General features: G+C 42.5%; 6 protein-coding genes across 6 annotated transcripts; 3 read left to right on the top strand and 3 right to left on the bottom strand.

The window, feature by feature from the left end:
- Positions 1 to 38: 38 nt before the first annotated feature.
- Positions 39 to 4,186, top strand: IL334_001796 (uncharacterized protein; the record flags this gene model as incomplete). The annotated part of the gene is made up of 17 exons (XM_062933549.1): positions 39 to 177; positions 271 to 443; positions 514 to 745; positions 811 to 1,064; positions 1,127 to 1,216; positions 1,281 to 1,431; positions 1,495 to 1,666; positions 1,719 to 2,140; positions 2,197 to 2,265; positions 2,336 to 2,514; positions 2,582 to 2,688; positions 2,751 to 3,020; positions 3,082 to 3,205; positions 3,265 to 3,411; positions 3,501 to 3,799; positions 3,892 to 4,069; positions 4,148 to 4,186. 17 exons carry the CDS (start codon positions 39 to 41, stop codon positions 4,184 to 4,186), a joined length of 3,045 nt encoding a protein of 1,014 aa, XP_062789600.1.
- A 600-nt stretch (positions 4,187 to 4,786) lies between these two features.
- IL334_001795 (uncharacterized protein) lies at positions 4,787 to 7,206 on the top strand (the record flags this gene model as incomplete). Its single annotated transcript, XM_062933548.1, has 13 exons — positions 4,787 to 4,968; positions 5,030 to 5,042; positions 5,182 to 5,330; positions 5,413 to 5,456; positions 5,537 to 5,581; positions 5,667 to 5,722; positions 5,874 to 6,251; positions 6,338 to 6,351; positions 6,419 to 6,537; positions 6,605 to 6,686; positions 6,758 to 6,878; positions 7,023 to 7,095; positions 7,166 to 7,206. 13 exons carry the CDS (start codon positions 4,787 to 4,789, stop codon positions 7,204 to 7,206), a joined length of 1,317 nt encoding a protein of 438 aa, XP_062789599.1.
- A 320-nt stretch (positions 7,207 to 7,526) lies between these two features.
- On the bottom strand, positions 7,527 to 8,950 carry IL334_001794 (uncharacterized protein; the record flags this gene model as incomplete). Its single annotated transcript, XM_062933547.1, has 4 exons — positions 7,527 to 7,695; positions 7,797 to 7,882; positions 8,010 to 8,422; positions 8,623 to 8,950. The coding sequence occupies 4 exons, from the start codon at positions 8,948 to 8,950 to the stop codon at positions 7,527 to 7,529; spliced, it is 996 nt and encodes a 331-aa protein (XP_062789598.1).
- Positions 8,951 to 9,514: 564 nt separating this feature from the next.
- IL334_001793 (uncharacterized protein) lies at positions 9,515 to 11,592 on the top strand (the record flags this gene model as incomplete). The annotated part of the gene is made up of 6 exons (XM_062933546.1): positions 9,515 to 9,968; positions 10,032 to 10,654; positions 10,715 to 11,179; positions 11,255 to 11,291; positions 11,356 to 11,427; positions 11,507 to 11,592. 6 exons carry the CDS (start codon positions 9,515 to 9,517, stop codon positions 11,590 to 11,592), a joined length of 1,737 nt encoding a protein of 578 aa, XP_062789597.1.
- A 290-nt stretch (positions 11,593 to 11,882) lies between these two features.
- On the bottom strand, positions 11,883 to 14,359 carry IL334_001792 (uncharacterized protein; the record flags this gene model as incomplete). The annotated part of the gene is made up of 12 exons (XM_062933545.1): positions 11,883 to 11,976; positions 12,047 to 12,445; positions 12,569 to 12,618; positions 12,692 to 12,944; positions 13,080 to 13,137; positions 13,225 to 13,356; positions 13,424 to 13,445; positions 13,521 to 13,615; positions 13,674 to 13,695; positions 13,776 to 13,835; positions 13,934 to 14,235; positions 14,317 to 14,359. The coding sequence occupies 12 exons, from the start codon at positions 14,357 to 14,359 to the stop codon at positions 11,883 to 11,885; spliced, it is 1,530 nt and encodes a 509-aa protein (XP_062789596.1).
- Positions 14,360 to 14,840: 481 nt separating this feature from the next.
- Positions 14,841 to 16,618, bottom strand: IL334_001791 (DNA-binding protein, 42 kDa; the record flags this gene model as incomplete). The annotated part of the gene is made up of 7 exons (XM_062933544.1): positions 14,841 to 15,037; positions 15,104 to 15,172; positions 15,234 to 15,420; positions 15,513 to 15,994; positions 16,177 to 16,250; positions 16,313 to 16,414; positions 16,530 to 16,618. 7 exons carry the CDS (start codon positions 16,616 to 16,618, stop codon positions 14,841 to 14,843), a joined length of 1,200 nt encoding a protein of 399 aa, XP_062789595.1.
- Positions 16,619 to 16,924: the final 306 nt, after the last annotated feature.

Below are 16,924 nucleotides of genomic sequence, written 5' to 3'. Positions count from 1 at the left end.
AAGTCAAATTGTTGGGACTCCGAAGGATCGAGCCCAATATGGCGACAGCTATCGCAGTTCAGCCGAGCTCTTCCAAGCCTCATCCACAAATAACCATTCTCAAGCGATCTCGAGCGGATATACCTCTATCTCAAAATAAGTTCTTGAAGAAAACTGCTAGAGGCAAAGTCCAAAATAGTATGTTACAACCGTCTCTGAGTCTCTGTCATATCTGTTCGATTATACCGAGAATGATAGAGGGCTGATTGGTCCTCAAAAATGATTACACAGTATTAAGAGAAAGATACGTTAGAGACGATATTCCATGCGGATTTGAAGGATGTAATCTATGCCACGACTTTCCAGGTTTCAGACCTGTCCTTCCAGCTAGCGGATATAGGGACCATACTAAATATGGAAATGGTCATTGGCTCGTAATCGATACAAATATCGTATTACATCAAGTGAGCTCTCCTGTTATTTATTCGTTTACATATACACTTTGACTGGTCTGATTTCTGATACCATTCTCAGATCGATCTCTTGACAGCTCTTCCAATTGAATTACCTTTGATCATTCCTTCGACCACAATTAGGGAAACAAGACATAGATCGTTGCCTCTATACAATCGGTTGCAGCAATTGATACAAGATGAAGAAAGGTGCATTTGGGTTTGGTGGAACGAAGAACGTAGGGAGACAGCTACTCTTCCAAAAGAATCTGAACAAGGTGAAAAAGAAACTATAAATGATCGTAATGATAGAGGTAGGCATATCTTGTCATCTCAAATCCTTCACAGAAAACTAACATACACTCTCATTATATCACAGCTATTCGACAGACATTACATTTCTATCCTACACATCTGAATCAGTCAACATCCAAATTCCCCAGATTGATCTTGTTAACCGATGATCGAAGAAATCGGGAAATAGCTGATGGAGAAGGATTAATCGCTGTTTCCGCAAGAGATTATGTGGATGGATTGACTGGTGAAGTGAGAGAAAGATTGGTCGATTTGGTAGTAGGCGGTGTAGATGAGGTATCAACCGGCGAAAAGAAAGGTAAAAGGATTTATCAAGATGTTCGTTCTATCACTTCTACTTATAGTATGAGTATGAGTATGAAGCTCATGATTCACCACAGTATCTCCCTCAAGACACTCTACTTGCCGGTGTAAAAACTGGAAGATACCATCAAGGCCACTTCAATGCTAATCAGTACAATTACTTGGAGGTAAGCTATTGCCTACGGTTTTCGCAACCTGGAGGTGAAGCTGACAAAGAACTATCGGTAACAGGGCACCGTCAACATTCCAGGATTGACCAAACCTGTCTTGCTCGTAGGAAGGGAAGCAATGAACCGATCTGTCAACGGAGATGTCGTAATTGTCGAAATCTTCCCGGAATCACAGTGGAAAGCTCCTGGAACTGAAGTAGTCGACCAAGACGGTGAGCTTTTCTTTTTGAGTCGAGTGATCGGTTCGAGACCTGTTAAGCTGACCAGTCACGAAGTTGCACTCCGAGATGACGATGCGGATGACGACGAATCACCTGGTCTCGCTGAGAAAGAGAGAGAGAAAGCCAAGGGCGAAAAGATGGATGTCGATGAAGCGACGAAGAAAAAACCTAAAGATATTCTACCTACCGGTAGAGTCATTGGTATAGTCAAAAGGAATTGGCGAGCGTAAGTCGGCTTCCTTTGTTTGAGACCAGTGTAACTGATCAGTGTAATGTAGATACGTCTGCCATCTCGACCGATCATCACTTTCCGACGCAGCCCTCACATCTTTATCTCAACAGACAGTTTTTGCTACCCCATTGTCAACTTCTCTACCTCGTATTCGGCTACGTACCAGACAAGCTCCTCAGCTTCTCGATCAAAAGATATTGGTCACTATCGATTCTTGGTCAGTTAATTCACGATATCCAGACGGTCATTTCGTAAGAGCTTTAGGTAAAGTAGAATCGAAAGAGGCAGAACAAGAATCACTCTTATTGGAATACGAAGTACCATACAGACCATTCGGTAGAGCTATATTAAACTGTTTACCTGTTGAGGGAGACAAATGGGTGGTACCTGCTAAAAAAGCTGAGAATCTTGAATGGCGAGATAGAGAAGATTTGAGGGACTTAATCGTTTGCAGTATTGATCCTCCAGGTGAGCATAATACTATAATGCAGAATATGACCAAAGCTGATAACACTTGTCGACAGGATGTCAAGATATTGATGATGCTTTACATGCGAGGAGATTACCAAATGGCAATATCGAAGCTGGTGTTCGTAAGTAATTTCTATTTGTTTCTGTTTTAACGATAATCAAGGACGCCGAACTGACGACATGACAACCTAGATATCGCCGATGTATCGCATTTCGTGCATCCGGACAATCCTATGGATCACGAAGCTGCTTCTCGAGGAACAACAGTATATCTTGTTGATAAACGAATCGACATGTTACCCGCCTTGCTGGGTACGAACCTCTGTTCTTTGAGACCGTTTGTAGAACGATTAGCATTCTCAGTCATCTGGGTGAATTGAATGTCCTTCAGCAATGTAAAGATTGGAATAAGAGCTGATTCATACATGTCATTGATAGGAAATGAACGAAAAAGCTGAAATTGTCAAGGTACGATTCGTCAAATCTGTCATAGCATCAAAAGAAGCTTTCACATACGAGGCTGCGCAACTTCGAAAAGATGACAAGTGAGCTTCCCCGTACGCTTCAGCATCAATGACCCGAAGTAGCTGATATGTGTGTTCATTAGATCATTGAAGGATCCTTTGACTGAATCAATTCGATTACTTAATACTCTCGCTGTCCAGTTGAAGGAAGGAAGAATGAAAGCTGGAGCTTTATCACTGTCATCACCTGAATTGAAGATCCATCTGAACTCTTCAGAGAGCACAGAGCCTATCGACGTAGAGCAGAAACAACAAAGAGAGACGAATAGCTTAGTCGAAGAATTCATGTTGTTAGCCAATATCAGTGTGGCCGCTAAGATTCAGGAGACTTTCCCTGCTACTGCTGTTTTGAGGTAAGCGACATGTTTTTCTGCCATTTGAAAAACAGCTTATCGAGATCTTATTTGGAAATAGACGACATTGTCCTCCTCCCAAAACAAACTTCGAAGCCTTGCAAGATATCTTACAGAAGAGGAAAAATATGACACTTGACGTCTCCAGTTCAAAAGCTTTAGCCGAATCGTTAGACGCTTGCGTGGTAAGCTTTCGGCCTGCGTAAATTTCGAGTGGCATTAGCTGAACATGAGTCCATTTTAGGATCCGAATGAGCCCGAGTTTAACACACTGGTCAGAATCATGGCTACCAGATGTATGCTATCGGCCGAATACTTCTGTTCCGGTAGCGTATCAAGGGAGACATACGGACATTACGGTTTAGCCAGTCCTATATACACTCATTTCACTGTGAGTTCTTTCTTCCCCAGTGTACTTCTCAACTTGTCCCCAGTGACGGCTTGTAAACAAACACAGATATTGACCCATCATTATAATAGTCGCCAATTAGGCGTTATGCCGATGTCCTCGCCCATCGACAACTAGCAGCGGCTATCAACTACACTCCACTCCACCCTTCGCTTCAATCCAAATCACATGTTGAGAAGACTCTGAGCGTGGTTAACAAGCGACACAGACTTGCTCAAATGGCGAGTAGAGCTAGTATTGAGTTCTACGTTGGATTAGCACTCAAAGCAAGAGGCGATAAAACGGGATTAAAAGCTGGTGTTGGTGCGAGTAGGGAAGAAGCCTTTGTCATTAGGACTTTCAAGAACGGTTTAGCAGTCTTCGTCTCGAAGTGAGTCTCTCCACTAAAATTAGATACAAGCAAGCAAACGATACTGGTCGGGGATCTCAAGGCTGACTTGTCAATTCTTTTCTGAAAAATAGACTCGGTTTAGAAGGTCTTATAACATTCAAGAAAGATACCCATACCTTCGATTCTGAAAATTACACGATAAATGTACCTAAGCCTTCAGGAGGCGAAGTAGGTATATCTGTTTTCGATAAAATTACCGTGGATATCAGCATCGAGAAGGATCCAAACACCCAACGAGGTAAAGTAAAGGTGAGTTTTTTCTGTTCACAGGAGGTATCGAAACGGAACTTGTTCATGTGGAATGGCAAGCTGATACATGCTTCATAGATGGTCATGGTTGGACCTGTCAATTCTGAGAACTTGTAAATCATTGGCATTTTATGTATGCATAGATAGTCATTTTAGGACCCCGATATGACGCTTTCGTTGGCTGGGTGTTTCAGCTTTTTGACCTTGTTTCAGAATTGAGGTACCCGTTCAAAGAATGAATGAAATTCACCGAGACATTCCTCCTTCACCTGTCAATCAATGTTAAAACCATGATTCATCATCACTCAACGTCCTTTACATGTCAATCGTTATCTAATTGAATGATATAGCACCTGTCATGATACTTTGTGGTTCTTTTATTGTTCATTTGTAGACTTAGACGAAACCCTCTCTTTCATCAATTTGACTAAGCTTGGAGCTTTCAATGACGCCTTGTGCGCACACACACCCCTGTCAGAACAACCGGAACTAACGGACAATAGGGATATACATGCTGCACACACGTAGAAGAGAAGGTTTTGTGATGATGATCCTGAAAGGCATGGTAAAGTGTGATCTTCATGCAATGGATATTTTGGGTTCTCCTGTCCCAAGAAGAACTTTGTCACATAATAACTCTCTAATCTAGTCTACCTCTCGTTTACAACAACTGTAATATCGACTTGTTTTGCTTGGTATAGACCGGCTGCTTCAATTATGAGATTGGTCTCTATGATCTTCACTTCACTTGTACTGGGTACAATAAAGGCCTCGCCGACATATAGAGACAGAGGTACGGTACCAAGATTAAGAAATACGATACCGTTGTCGAGTAGACAGGATGATCAGGGCTTTACGTGGGGTCATGAACCCATGAGAGGAGTGAACACAGGTGGATGGTAAGTGATTTTCACTGAAACAAAAGATCGACACTGAAATGTGACTGGGATTTCTTTGTAGGTTGGTATTAGAGGTAAGGATATTGAGCGGGAAAATCCAGATCGATACTCGAGTATAGTACTAACGAAGCTTCACGTTATGCTTCAACTCGGTACTTTCCCCTCATCACATTCCTGATTTGATTTACCTTGACCTATATGATGGATTGATAGCCCTGGATAACACCCTCTCTGTTCAGAGATAAACCAGAATGGGTAGTGGACGAATGGAGTTATGGAGTTTATATGGGATATCAAAATGATACAATGGGAGAAATCAAACAACATTGGAATACATGGTTTCAATATGCAGAACTGAAAGAGTAAGTTTCAAAATTCTGATACACACCACATTACGAACAGAATGAAAATAGCATCAAGTTGGCTAAAATCAAGTTGATTTAGTATAGCAGCTGTCGGATTAAATACTATACGTATACAAATAGGGTGTGAGTGTTTCTCATACCAATCCAACCACTACACATACGAAAAGGTGAATGAGAATTGATTGTCGGGGGAAATGAGATAGTCTGGTCAATCATACCGCTTGAAAATGGAGAACCATATCTTATCGGTGAGTCCGTCATGTCTTTTCTTTTGTGCAGGAAGCTTCGCCAGGGGAAAAGCCCGCTAATGTTAAGCGTTGTCTGTGTTTATAGGAGCGTACGAGTACCTGAAAATGGCTGTGAAGTGGGCTGCCAAACTAAACTTGAAGGTGAGTAAGAAAGGAGTTCAAACATTAGTGAGACAGATATGGAGACAGGATATGTGACCATCATGTATCCCTTCCACCCACGGTGTAATGAGGTTTTTCACCGGTCCGTTAGAAGTCATGGCTGATCTCTCCTCGATCATTTATTCGATAGGTGATGATAGATCTTCACGGTGCACCGGGAGGACAGAATGGATGGGATAATAGTGGATTTCGCAATGTCCGAGAATGGTTTTATAACGATACAAACATTTCAAGAACTTTAACAGCAATCCAAATCTTAACAAGCGAATTCACGAAAGATGTATACTCGAATTCGGTTGTCGCTATTGAGGTCCTTAATGAACCGTTCCCATATAATGCAAATGAAGTGAACATACTTAAATCATTTTATCAAGCTGCATATCAAAGTATAAGAGGATCATCAAATGGGAAAAGGATAGCTGTGGCTTTAGATCAAGCATATCAAGGTTTAGGTGTCTGGGAAGGGTTTATGCAAGAACCTGATTATCATGATGTCGCTATGGATACTGTAAGTCCCCAAAAATGTCAAAAGTAGACCTGCTTGTGATTATGAAGAGCTGACTGGTTTTCGGTTTCGGCGACAACGTTGAATAGCATATATACTCCATGCAAGTTTCTTGAATTCTCACTTTTCTTCTGATGGGAGCTATGAGCTAAATCTCGTTCATATTTCAGGTTCGACCTGAATCTACTTTCGATGGGTTATAACGCCAATCTAGATTGGTACTGTGGTCAAGCAGATTATCTTCGACAATCGAACAATATCCATTGGACAATAGTAGGCGAGTTCACACGTAAGTATCTTGATCAGCTATTATCTCAACCTGGGATCAGGATCGCTGAATGTGTGGTATGATATAGCGGCAAATACAGATTGTGCATTTTGGTTGAACGGAAGAGGTAGAGGAGCGAGGTACGATAATACCCTAAATACATCAAAAGCGTGAGCGAACAATGATACGCTCCTCGTATACGGTGGAGTTCGCTGATATAGTGGGTCTACCTGTTCATAAGACTCCAATTTCCAGGTGATTGTAGTGCGAAAACAGGATCGGATCCTTCAAAATTCTCCGCTGAATATGTGGATTATCTGGCTAGAAGTTTCGAGATTCAGAGTTGGGTTTATGAGCAAGCTGTAAGTGACATTTATAATTACAGACCTCCCATCTTCAGTCTGACTTCTCAATCGGCATTGTACTCGAGTACTATCATTCGGTCTGAATCTTGAGAAATGGAAGCTTTGCTGATTATTCGCGGCATTATGCCTCCAATGTCGTAGTCGGGATATGTAGTGTGGTGTTGGAAGACTGAACAAGCGGCAGATTGGTCGATGCAGACTGGCATAACGTATGGTGAGTGGATGTGGACCTGCTGTTCTCAAGGATACGTTGCATGAAATCGCACTGAAAGTTAATTTCACAGGATGGATCCCAAGTCCGATAACAGCCAAACCACATGGGTGAGTACACTCCTTTCAAGGCGGGTGTCAGTACTAATAACAGAAATCGTTGCGTTAGAACACCTTGTCAAACTTATGCTAAATCATCTCAAACATCTGAGTCGAACATACCATATAATACCAACTTCTATCCTTGTCTAATTCTCCTTTCAGTATTGTTGATCATATAGCGTAAGATTACAATGCATAGTTGTAATTCTTGTTCAAGATTCTTTCAATGTTACATGACGTACAACAATAATCATATCGTTATTACATCCTTTTCCGAGCCAAGAACTTCTAATGTGCTACATGGAGCCGAATCCGACGACTACAGGGTTTGATTCATCTTGGACCTTCAATAGCTGGTAGGTGGTGGTTAATTTCACCGCTTTCGACCTTTTCCAATTCTTTCATTATTTCAGCTTCTCTTACTCTACGGCGTATCTGTTCTCGACGAGTTTTCCCATGTATAGCAGCTTCGTATCTTGCCTGAGCCAATGCGTGAGATGCACTAATCATTGTAAAGTGGTTAGTTAGCTGGCGTGTAAAGCAGGTTCATTCGCCTTCTTTAGATAGCTGGTATTTGATTACAGAGGTTTGACTTGCACTTACTCTGCAGTCTGCCTGTTCAGTAAGTCGCGATGAGTTTCAGTCGCTGATCCTAGACGATGATATTGCATCCAAGCTATTGATGAGCCCTGTATGGAGTGGAGTATCAGCGACTGATCTTCATTTGATGAAAAAGGTGTCTCCATTACAACACATATGTTAATGTGTGAATTATTTCCCTTGTTATTTCAGTCAGAGAAGAGATGGACGACTCACTACGATACCCAAAACAAATAAGAATCTAGGGTTACTCATATATCGAGCTTCTCCAGTTCCATTGACGTTTGTGTTGAAACCCATATTATGATCATGATAAGGTTTCCAACCTTGAGTTCCATCAAATCCACCCCAAGCACCCTTTCCAGCATCTGAATCTCTATATTTCCTTTTTTCCCAATTCGATGTTCCTCCTCTTGCACGTCTCATTATCTCATCGTGCATACCATAATCCCCTGGTGGCCTATTAGGCGTTTGAGAAGGTAGGTTCCATCCATAACCGGTTTTCAAGTATGAGTTTCGGGATGAAGGGGTTGATAATAACGTATAAGCTCGATTGAGAATTGCGAAATGATCGTGCGACGAAGAAGGATGCGATGAATCAGGATGTAATAGTAAGGCTAATTTGTAGTCTTTAATGTTATATGGTTTAGCTGAAGAACCACTTCGTTTCATTGATAACCCTCTTTTCACTCCATCACATCGTCTTTGAACGGGACATCGTGGGTACCCATTCTTCGCATCTCGACTGGTCATCCCCTTTCTAGCTTGTTTGTAAATCGCTCGCTATTCTGTCTTCTGGCATTGAAAGTAACGTGTGTATTTGACTTACACTGCTTCTTAACCTCTGATTCAGTGGCTCCCCTCTCTAGAGCCATTACCTCATATGGATCAGGCAATCCACCCAGTCTACCTTTTTCGGGAAATCGATAAGTTTCCGCTAGAGGATTTGATTTACTTTTACCTTTACCTTTCCGTGGATCTGAAGAGTTGTCCACTTGACGTCGGGAGTATGAGTATGGTGTTGAAGACGAGGAGGAGGACGAATCTGGATTGGAATCTATTGATGCTGTTTGAGCATAGCGTTGAGGTACATAATAAAGTTTGTAAGATATACGAGTCAAAAGGTTGGGTCGAGAACAAGGTCTCAGTCCTGACATATTTCTTGATCGCGAAGAAGTACAATGATTTTGAATGTCTCTCAGGGAGCAGTAGTTGAGTGGAAGTTATGTCGAGCCAGTGATAGAAGATTAAACAACTTAATAAATTAGTGAGGTTTATAACTACGATCAAGAAATCATTTCACGATCGGCAGAATTAGAACCTCGGCTTTAATAAGCGACAAAAGAAAGTTGCTCTGATTTCATCCCTCTAATGAGCGTTACAAATATGAACACAGATGGGATTAGTAATCATTTGTAATGATCATTAGAAACGGATGGGGCTTTTTTGGTAATCCCACCTCCACTTGACTTGTCCACCACTCTCAAGAAGCGAGACTGATTTCTTTGGAATATAATAAAAGGAAGTCAACTTGCAAGTGGTTATTGATCAATTTCCATTCTGTCATTCTCATCGTGACCACCCTTATCTTCAAGCACATACTCCTCGAATGATCATATTGCCAGGCTCTCGGAAATCAACGTCTCTCGTGGTCAAGATCAATTATACCCATAATCCGACTAATACCCTCCCACAAACATCACTCAACCTTGCTCGCCACTATGAGATACAGAAATCTCCTACCACACCCTACTTCTCAGCCTCCTTCCACGACACTGACACCTTCAGATTTGAATCCCCAGTCGCCTTACAAAATGGGAGGCATTGAATATCTAGCTGAGTCAAGTAAGAGTCGTCGAGCTAGAGCAGTAGGAGTGGTCAATAAGATTGGAAGGGCCCTTTCGATTACAAGAGCTAAAGAGAAATTCACTGTGACCCGGGAGAATGGTCCATTCATCAAGCCTATCTCAGAGAGAAGAGAATGGGCAGAGTCGAGAATTGCGTTGGCTCGTGGCAAGAGCAATGAGGGAGGAGATCATGTACCCCCACCGGGGAGATCCAATCAGATCAAACCGTTGAGACATAATCTCACTGGTCCAAGGATGACTCCTTTGAGGAGTGAAATCGTCCCAATACCAGGTCGACATAGATCTATCGACGAATTAAGCCATTCCAGTGAGTTCGGGTCGCTCAAAAGCTATGTAGAGGTAGAATCTTAGCTGATCGTCGTCACCATAGAAGCGCCTCAACTGCCTTTGCGGTCAAGGCAATCTTGGCAGTCTGATACATTCCTCTCAGACCCTCCGCGCCTCAGTCAGTCCACTCACACCCCGATTCACTCGCTGTACAATTCTCAATGGAACCACTCTCGTCAAGCTTTGTCCTTGTTTGATATACCTCTTACCTCTTCGTATGATTCGACCAATGACGATATCGGGGGGTTTCCTCTTGATCCTCCAGCTTCTGAGTTGGGATCTTTACGACCCTATCAGCCCTCGAGTCTCAGTGCGCATGATACGGGAGCCGCAGTTGGCGGTAGATCAGACCTTCATACGGTACCTCCTCCTGGTAACATTGCCGATAACTTTACAAGTAGTACCGCGATCAAATTCAACGGGAATGGATGGCAGACTCCTGGTTCACCTAAAAGACCGTTACCTACTCCACCATCTCTAATCGTAACACCGATTCGACGACAAGGACGACAACGACGACGAAAGGCTGTTCCATCATTCAACGATTCCAGTGATTCATTACTCACGTCTCCTTCTACACCCAAGGCACCGTGGCAGCCGCTGAAAATGACCCGCGGTGCTCCTCTACTACAGATGAACGAGACTGTCAACAATGGCAATGACAAGGTAAGCTCACTCCATTAAGGTACACTTTGCACTCTGTATGTCTGATAAGGTCTTGCTTAGGGCATATTTGACACTCCTCCTACACCAAACTTCGGGTCGATAGCACCTCCGTCCCCTATTCCATCGATATCCACCGTGGGCTGGTGGAACTCACCTGAAAATTCTTTTGAAGAAGGACAAGATCATTTATATGATGAAGTATTGACAAGTTGGAATCTACCTCCCTTATCAAGATCAAGTTCACTCACATTTGACAAAGTACCTCATCAACAAACCATTCATCCTCTCACACTCAAAAAGGACAAATTATCTAGATCAACTGGATCTCTCAACACAAAGTATGTTCCAGTAACTCAAAAAGAAGTTAAACCTCCGCCTACATTCTACCCTAGCGGAAGGAGCTTTGAGCCTATCCGATCAACTTGTTCCACTGGATTTTTGCGGGTTCAGGGGGAGAAGGAGGATGTCAGTCAAAGGAAGATATCGGGAAAGATCAAAACAGCAATCGAGGTATTCGAAGGTAAAGTCAGTAGGACTATCTGTACTGGCGCAATAAGTTAGAAGAATACAACAGCTGACATGCAAAATCTACCTGATCAGAGAGATCCAAGTGCGAGTCCTCCGACACCCTTCAAAGGTCAGTTCGCTATATCACTCCAAGTGCATTACGAGCTGATACTGATTTACTTGATTTACGATAGAAATGGCCAAACTTCTCAAACGCAAACCGTCAAATTCTTCCATGAGGTTACAGGAAGAGACCAGGAGGATGAGTCAGTGACGGCAGTCCATTACAGGTGTTGTTGAATTAGCGCTTGTTGCGAAGCTGATACATCATATTGCTGACTACAGTGGCCGAAGCAAGGGAGAGGAAGTTGAACCCCAAGGCGAGATCTAGGTCTCAAGACTGGGTCCGGTCGATCATTGGACACCTTTGATCAGTGAGGTGAGTGATTACTGTACAAGCTATATCGAGCATGTCCTGATAATTAGATACATCGATTAGGAGTTATCAGTATATTGAAATATTGTTGTTACTTGACATATCAAATTCCCCTTGTTGTACCGTCTTCGCCGTTATTCGTGAAGAGTTGTTTCTTCACCTTTCATTGAACATCATAGTTATACTCGTTCTTCCATCAATTTGGTTGTTGCTTATTGTCATGAAAATACAGTGCATGTGAGAAACCACCCTTGTTATTCCAATGTAGCCTCTATGTTCATACTTCTATGTATCCTTTGTCTCATATCCTAAAGTATTGCTTGCCCAAAGCTTGATCAATCCTCTTCCTCTCTCATGCGCAGGAAATTGTATAGGATCTCTGTTGGAATGATAGTAATCAGTCGGACCATCGTACATCTGATTGCGGATATCGAGTAGATGGCACTCACCTGACTATAGCCGTCGCATGAGCATTTGAAATTTCCGGCCAAAATGCGAGATGTTTCTTCAGGGGTAATTGGTTCAACCACAAACACATCCTGAGTTGACTATCTTTCAGTTGAACTTGGAGATCATCATCACCACCAACTTCATGATCATCTAGTGAGTTCGCAGTCCCGTGTTGGAGATGATGGTGATCAACTTTGAATAGACTAGGTGAATCTTCAACTGTTTCGACAAGATCGTTCTCTAGTGATCTTTCAATCCTTCTTATACCATCACGTAAAGCTTGAATGGATAATCCGCCCGAAGATGGTACAGGTGAATGTGAACCTCCCGAAGAAGTTTGAGAGAGCTGTTGAAGTCGTCGTTTTGATCTTCTAGTATCCAATGATTGTCGAGTGAGACTAGAGTCAAATAGTCAGGTGACGTCTCTGCGTACGGCGGTTACGTTCTGTACAACAGCAGCCACTGAACGAACCTAACCGAGCGCGATATAGGATGAGGGAAATTTGAGAACGATGACTCACATAAGGACTACGATGAGAGGTAACATGATAGGGAATAAAGCCAAGATGATCTACACCACAACAGTTACTCTTGACACTCTCAATCTCATTTGTATTTCGTTTTCGTGACATGATTATGCTCACATAATTGAAAGGGAACCTGTATCTCAAAACAGGAGGTAACGTTCCAACCTTCATTCCAAATCTTTTCTTCGTTTTTGCTTTTGAGGTTTTGGGTTTTTCATACGCCTCTCCGTTGGCATTATTGGTAGATGACCACGACTGAATGATACCATCTTCATTTGATTCAATGGAGAGATTCTTTTCTCCCCATTGTGCGAAGTGATCTGTTGGTTCGATAGCTGCTGTAGGGTATGGAACTGAGTGGTCGTTTACCCTATATCCGTCACATAGTAGACCTCCGCTCAGCTCTTGACTTGGTAGGAAGGAAACGGAGTGACGGGAGATAAAGGAGAGTATGGTGGGGACACGACTTGAGAGCATCAGAACTTGATCAGAGACTTATACTCACGCACTGGCGTATATATCTAATCTATCAAACTGTTCTAGCCCTTGATAAAATATTCCTCCTTCAGAATACGTTCATTATTAGCTTGGGGCATTCTGGGACCTCCATGATTTTCGGAGATGGGTGAATCAAGATAGGTAATACTCACGTGGATCAGCCATGATTTCTAGCAAAGGTCTTTGATCTTCATCCGAGTATGTATCCTTCACCCACATCTGTTCACCTGATCTCGACATCACCCTAGCGCCTAAAAAGCCCAATACGGTTGACAGCAAAGTGTCTGATTCACGGATTGATATCAGTGATGGTGCAGAAGACATGCCAGAGTGGATGAGCCATCGACTAACTGTATTTCGGTATACCATAATGCTATCACAAGTATCAACGTCAGCTTGACCTTCTTCCTTGGTTAAGCCAGGAAAAGAAGAGAGATTATATCCTTACAGGAGATGATATGGTTGAGAATGAGACTGGATGATGTATATCAAAGAAAGATGGTTGTCGGGAATGTAACAGTCCAACTAGATATCGAGCTACCACTAATTTTGCAGTCTAGTTACTACTTCAAAGTATGATGTAGAATGAAAAATCGCTTACGTCCTCCAAGAGAATAACCCATCTATCATACGATGTTAGCCTTTACAGACAAGTCTTAGAGCAATGCATAAAGCGAATGAATCGAGACAGACGGAAATTCACCAAGCTGAATTGGTGGACTTTCTTACCACCATGTTCCAGTTCCAGTATTTTCTGATCTACCTATATCGTCCCGTGAATGGTCAGTATACAACGCTCAAGCAGTCACCAATCTCTTGAGTGTCAAAAGCTTGAATAGGAAGTTGGCAGGTGAAACTCACCTCATATGCTACTCTACTAGCACATACATCAATACCATCATAAGTCAATTGACTTGTCATTCCTCCAGCAATCATAATAACCAATTCTGGTTCTACATCTTTTTCTTCTTCATCATCTTCCTTTGTCCTTTCTTTGCCGACCTGTCCTTCTACAGAGTTAGACGAAAGTTTAGTGGTTATAGTTGGATCTTCATCTGGTCCAGAAACATCTTGGGTTTTGTTCGTCTCACTCCCATGATCCTTATGAGCTAACCATGCCTTTTCAAGTTCTTCTTTGGCTACTGCTAAATGTGTCGGTGAACCTATATTCAAATCACAAGATCAAGTTGAGCTTTGATTGCCAGATCATGATCGTATATTCCTAGAGTGACGGGATAGCTTACCCCATAGCCCATGTATCAGCACTACCAAGTGTACGCTTGACATCTCGACCTGACAGAATCGTGCCTTTTCAAATGCTCTAGACGTTTATGACATTCGAAAGTGCAGATGAAGAACCAACACCAACGTTACATTTCACCAATTCACGTCGTTGTTGTGGACGTCATTGCGTTGATAAGCTTGAGCTTCGGTGGCAAATTCAAAATGTCAATACACGTGTAAGACACGATACAGCGGACACCCCGGCCAGCAGCAAAAAAAAAAATTCAGCATGCGACGTAAAATGCATCTGATTGAGACTCCTTCTCCTCTCTTAGCCTTTCTTTGTGATGGAATGTTAGAGATCAGAGTACTTCGCAGTACGGCAACAACAACACAAAGAGTCGGTTAACAGCAAAATGGTATTTCAATATGCATTTTTGATATGTTACTTCCTTCCCACTTTGGACCTGCATTATTGAACATGCTCATCCTATCTTCCCTCTTCATCTCGAGCGACTCGCAGCGTTATCTCACAATGCTACTCTTAAGCCTTGGTCTCGTCAGCTTTAGCCTCACCGTTCGATCCCTTGTTCTTGTTCTTCTTCTTGGGTGCTCGGAGGGGTTGAGTGATTAAAGCAGCTAATGATTCGTCGGTAATCTTCTTTTCGGTAGAAAGTTTATCGGCAGAGTACCAGACTGGTTGAGGTGATAAGAGCAATGGACCGGCTGGGAGGAGGGCGACTGTTTGATTGCGAAACATTTGTCAGCACATATATTACCACATGTTGGCATTCAGACATTGCTTACTGGTGAAGAAGAATTCGGCAACAAGGGTACCGGCAGCAGTTGATACGATGTCGTAAGGTTTGAGAAGACCTATTGAGCAGAGCAATTGATGAGCTGCAGCATTCTAGTATGCAACGCAGGTACGACTTACCATGGGCAACAGCTTCTGTCACACCCATTCGTGCTCTCTTCTCATCATCAAGGGCTCTCAAGGTGAATGGGAAAGCACCTGCTTTCTTTTGGATTTCGGAGAATACAGCTCTGGAGGTCTTCATCTTAAGTTGGTAGTTGATGTCTGCCTTCTTGTAAATTGAAGTTCGAGATGTATCGGCTTTAGCCTGTAGGGACAGAGTACAAGAATGGGTAAGCTAGCTTCTTTGAATTGAATCTAAAGGAGGAAAGGAAAGGAAACAGAGCTGGTCTGACTTACTTTACCACTGGTACCAGTCACTACTAAGATATCGACACCGTACACTTCACCTTCTTCAAAAGTGATAGTCTCATGATCTCTCTTTAATTCAGGAGTAGGGTTCAACAAGATTCTCTTTTTACCATCTGTTACGTTTTTCTCGTGTTGACAAGATAACATTCCTTCGACACCTACACATTCGTAATCTTTTGATACTTTATCTACAACTTCAGTAACGTCCCAGTTCTTGTTTCCAACTTTGATTGTTCTCATAGCTGCTTGAGCTGCGTCGTATGCTGCTTTGACTACATCTGCTGATATTCCATCTACTTTCGAAGAAAGAACGATGGTTTCGGCGTGGGTAACGGCATATCCATCAAGTTGGATACCAAGCATTATCTTGACTACATCTCCATCTTTAAGGACAATCTCGGGATCGGAAGGAAGGGGGGAAACGTGAGAGACGACATTGTTGACAGAGATAGAGGTGGGGAAAGCGGATCCTTTTGAAATATCGATTGATTAGCCATGATTTTCCATGATCTGATCTCATCCCTTCGTCTTTGCCAACCCAGTCCTTCTGCTCATAGCCAACGAAGCATTCTTCATGCTAACATTTCCTCCGTCGTTTCCCGTTCTCCATAGCCCGCCCTTGACTACCATAATGCTTCGAATGATAACTCACCTTTACCAATCTTGACACCGTTCTTAGCTTTGTTCCAAAGAGGAGCGACAGTATCGTTGACAAGCTTGTCACCTCTGTTTCACTTTATAAGCATTTCCACTTGGCGGCGCACGATCAGTTTTTCTCCTGTACTTACTCGATACAAAGATCTAAGACTTTCTTTCCGGCTGCAACAGAAGGAATGAACTTCTTCAACACATCTCCTAAAGCTTGTCCGGCAGTTGTGTATTTGGTAAGACTGAGTTGTCACATCGCATTGATCAGCTCTGGCATACATCTCTGAAGTTACAGATGGCCTTGAAGGGGTCGGTTGATCAAAGTTTGGAATGAGCAAGAGCTTCGTCCAAACTCACGTATCATTGCTCAAACCTTTTTCTTCGACTTTCTTCTCCTCCTCTACGGGAACGGTCTTTTTTAGATCTACTTGAGCTTCGGTTGACATTTTGTATGCTTTTGTTTGTGATTTGAGTGGAAGTACAAAGGTAGATTTGTTTCTATGTTCTCTTACAGTCTCTTTCCTCAATGCTTCTTCTGTTTCCATGCATTTGCCTTCTGTCTATACGTCATGAAAACATATGGTGAAAAAAACAGCACTTTATTCTTTTACTCCCGTCACAGTTGAAAGCCAGCCAAAATTCCATGGTAGAATCGCAAATCCCGAAAACTCCGCCACGTGTCAGCTATACAAAGCATTCGATTGGGTGAACTGTGTACTGATACTTTTGTTAGTCGTATATTTCGACTACCG

The sequence above is a fragment of the Kwoniella shivajii genome, chromosome 2, assembly GCF_035658355.1.
Source record: "Kwoniella shivajii chromosome 2, complete sequence".
Lineage (NCBI taxonomy): Eukaryota > Fungi > Basidiomycota > Tremellomycetes > Tremellales > Cryptococcaceae > Kwoniella > Kwoniella shivajii.
Note: the sequence above shows the minus strand (reverse complement) of the source record. Positions and strands in the feature narration are given on the sequence as shown.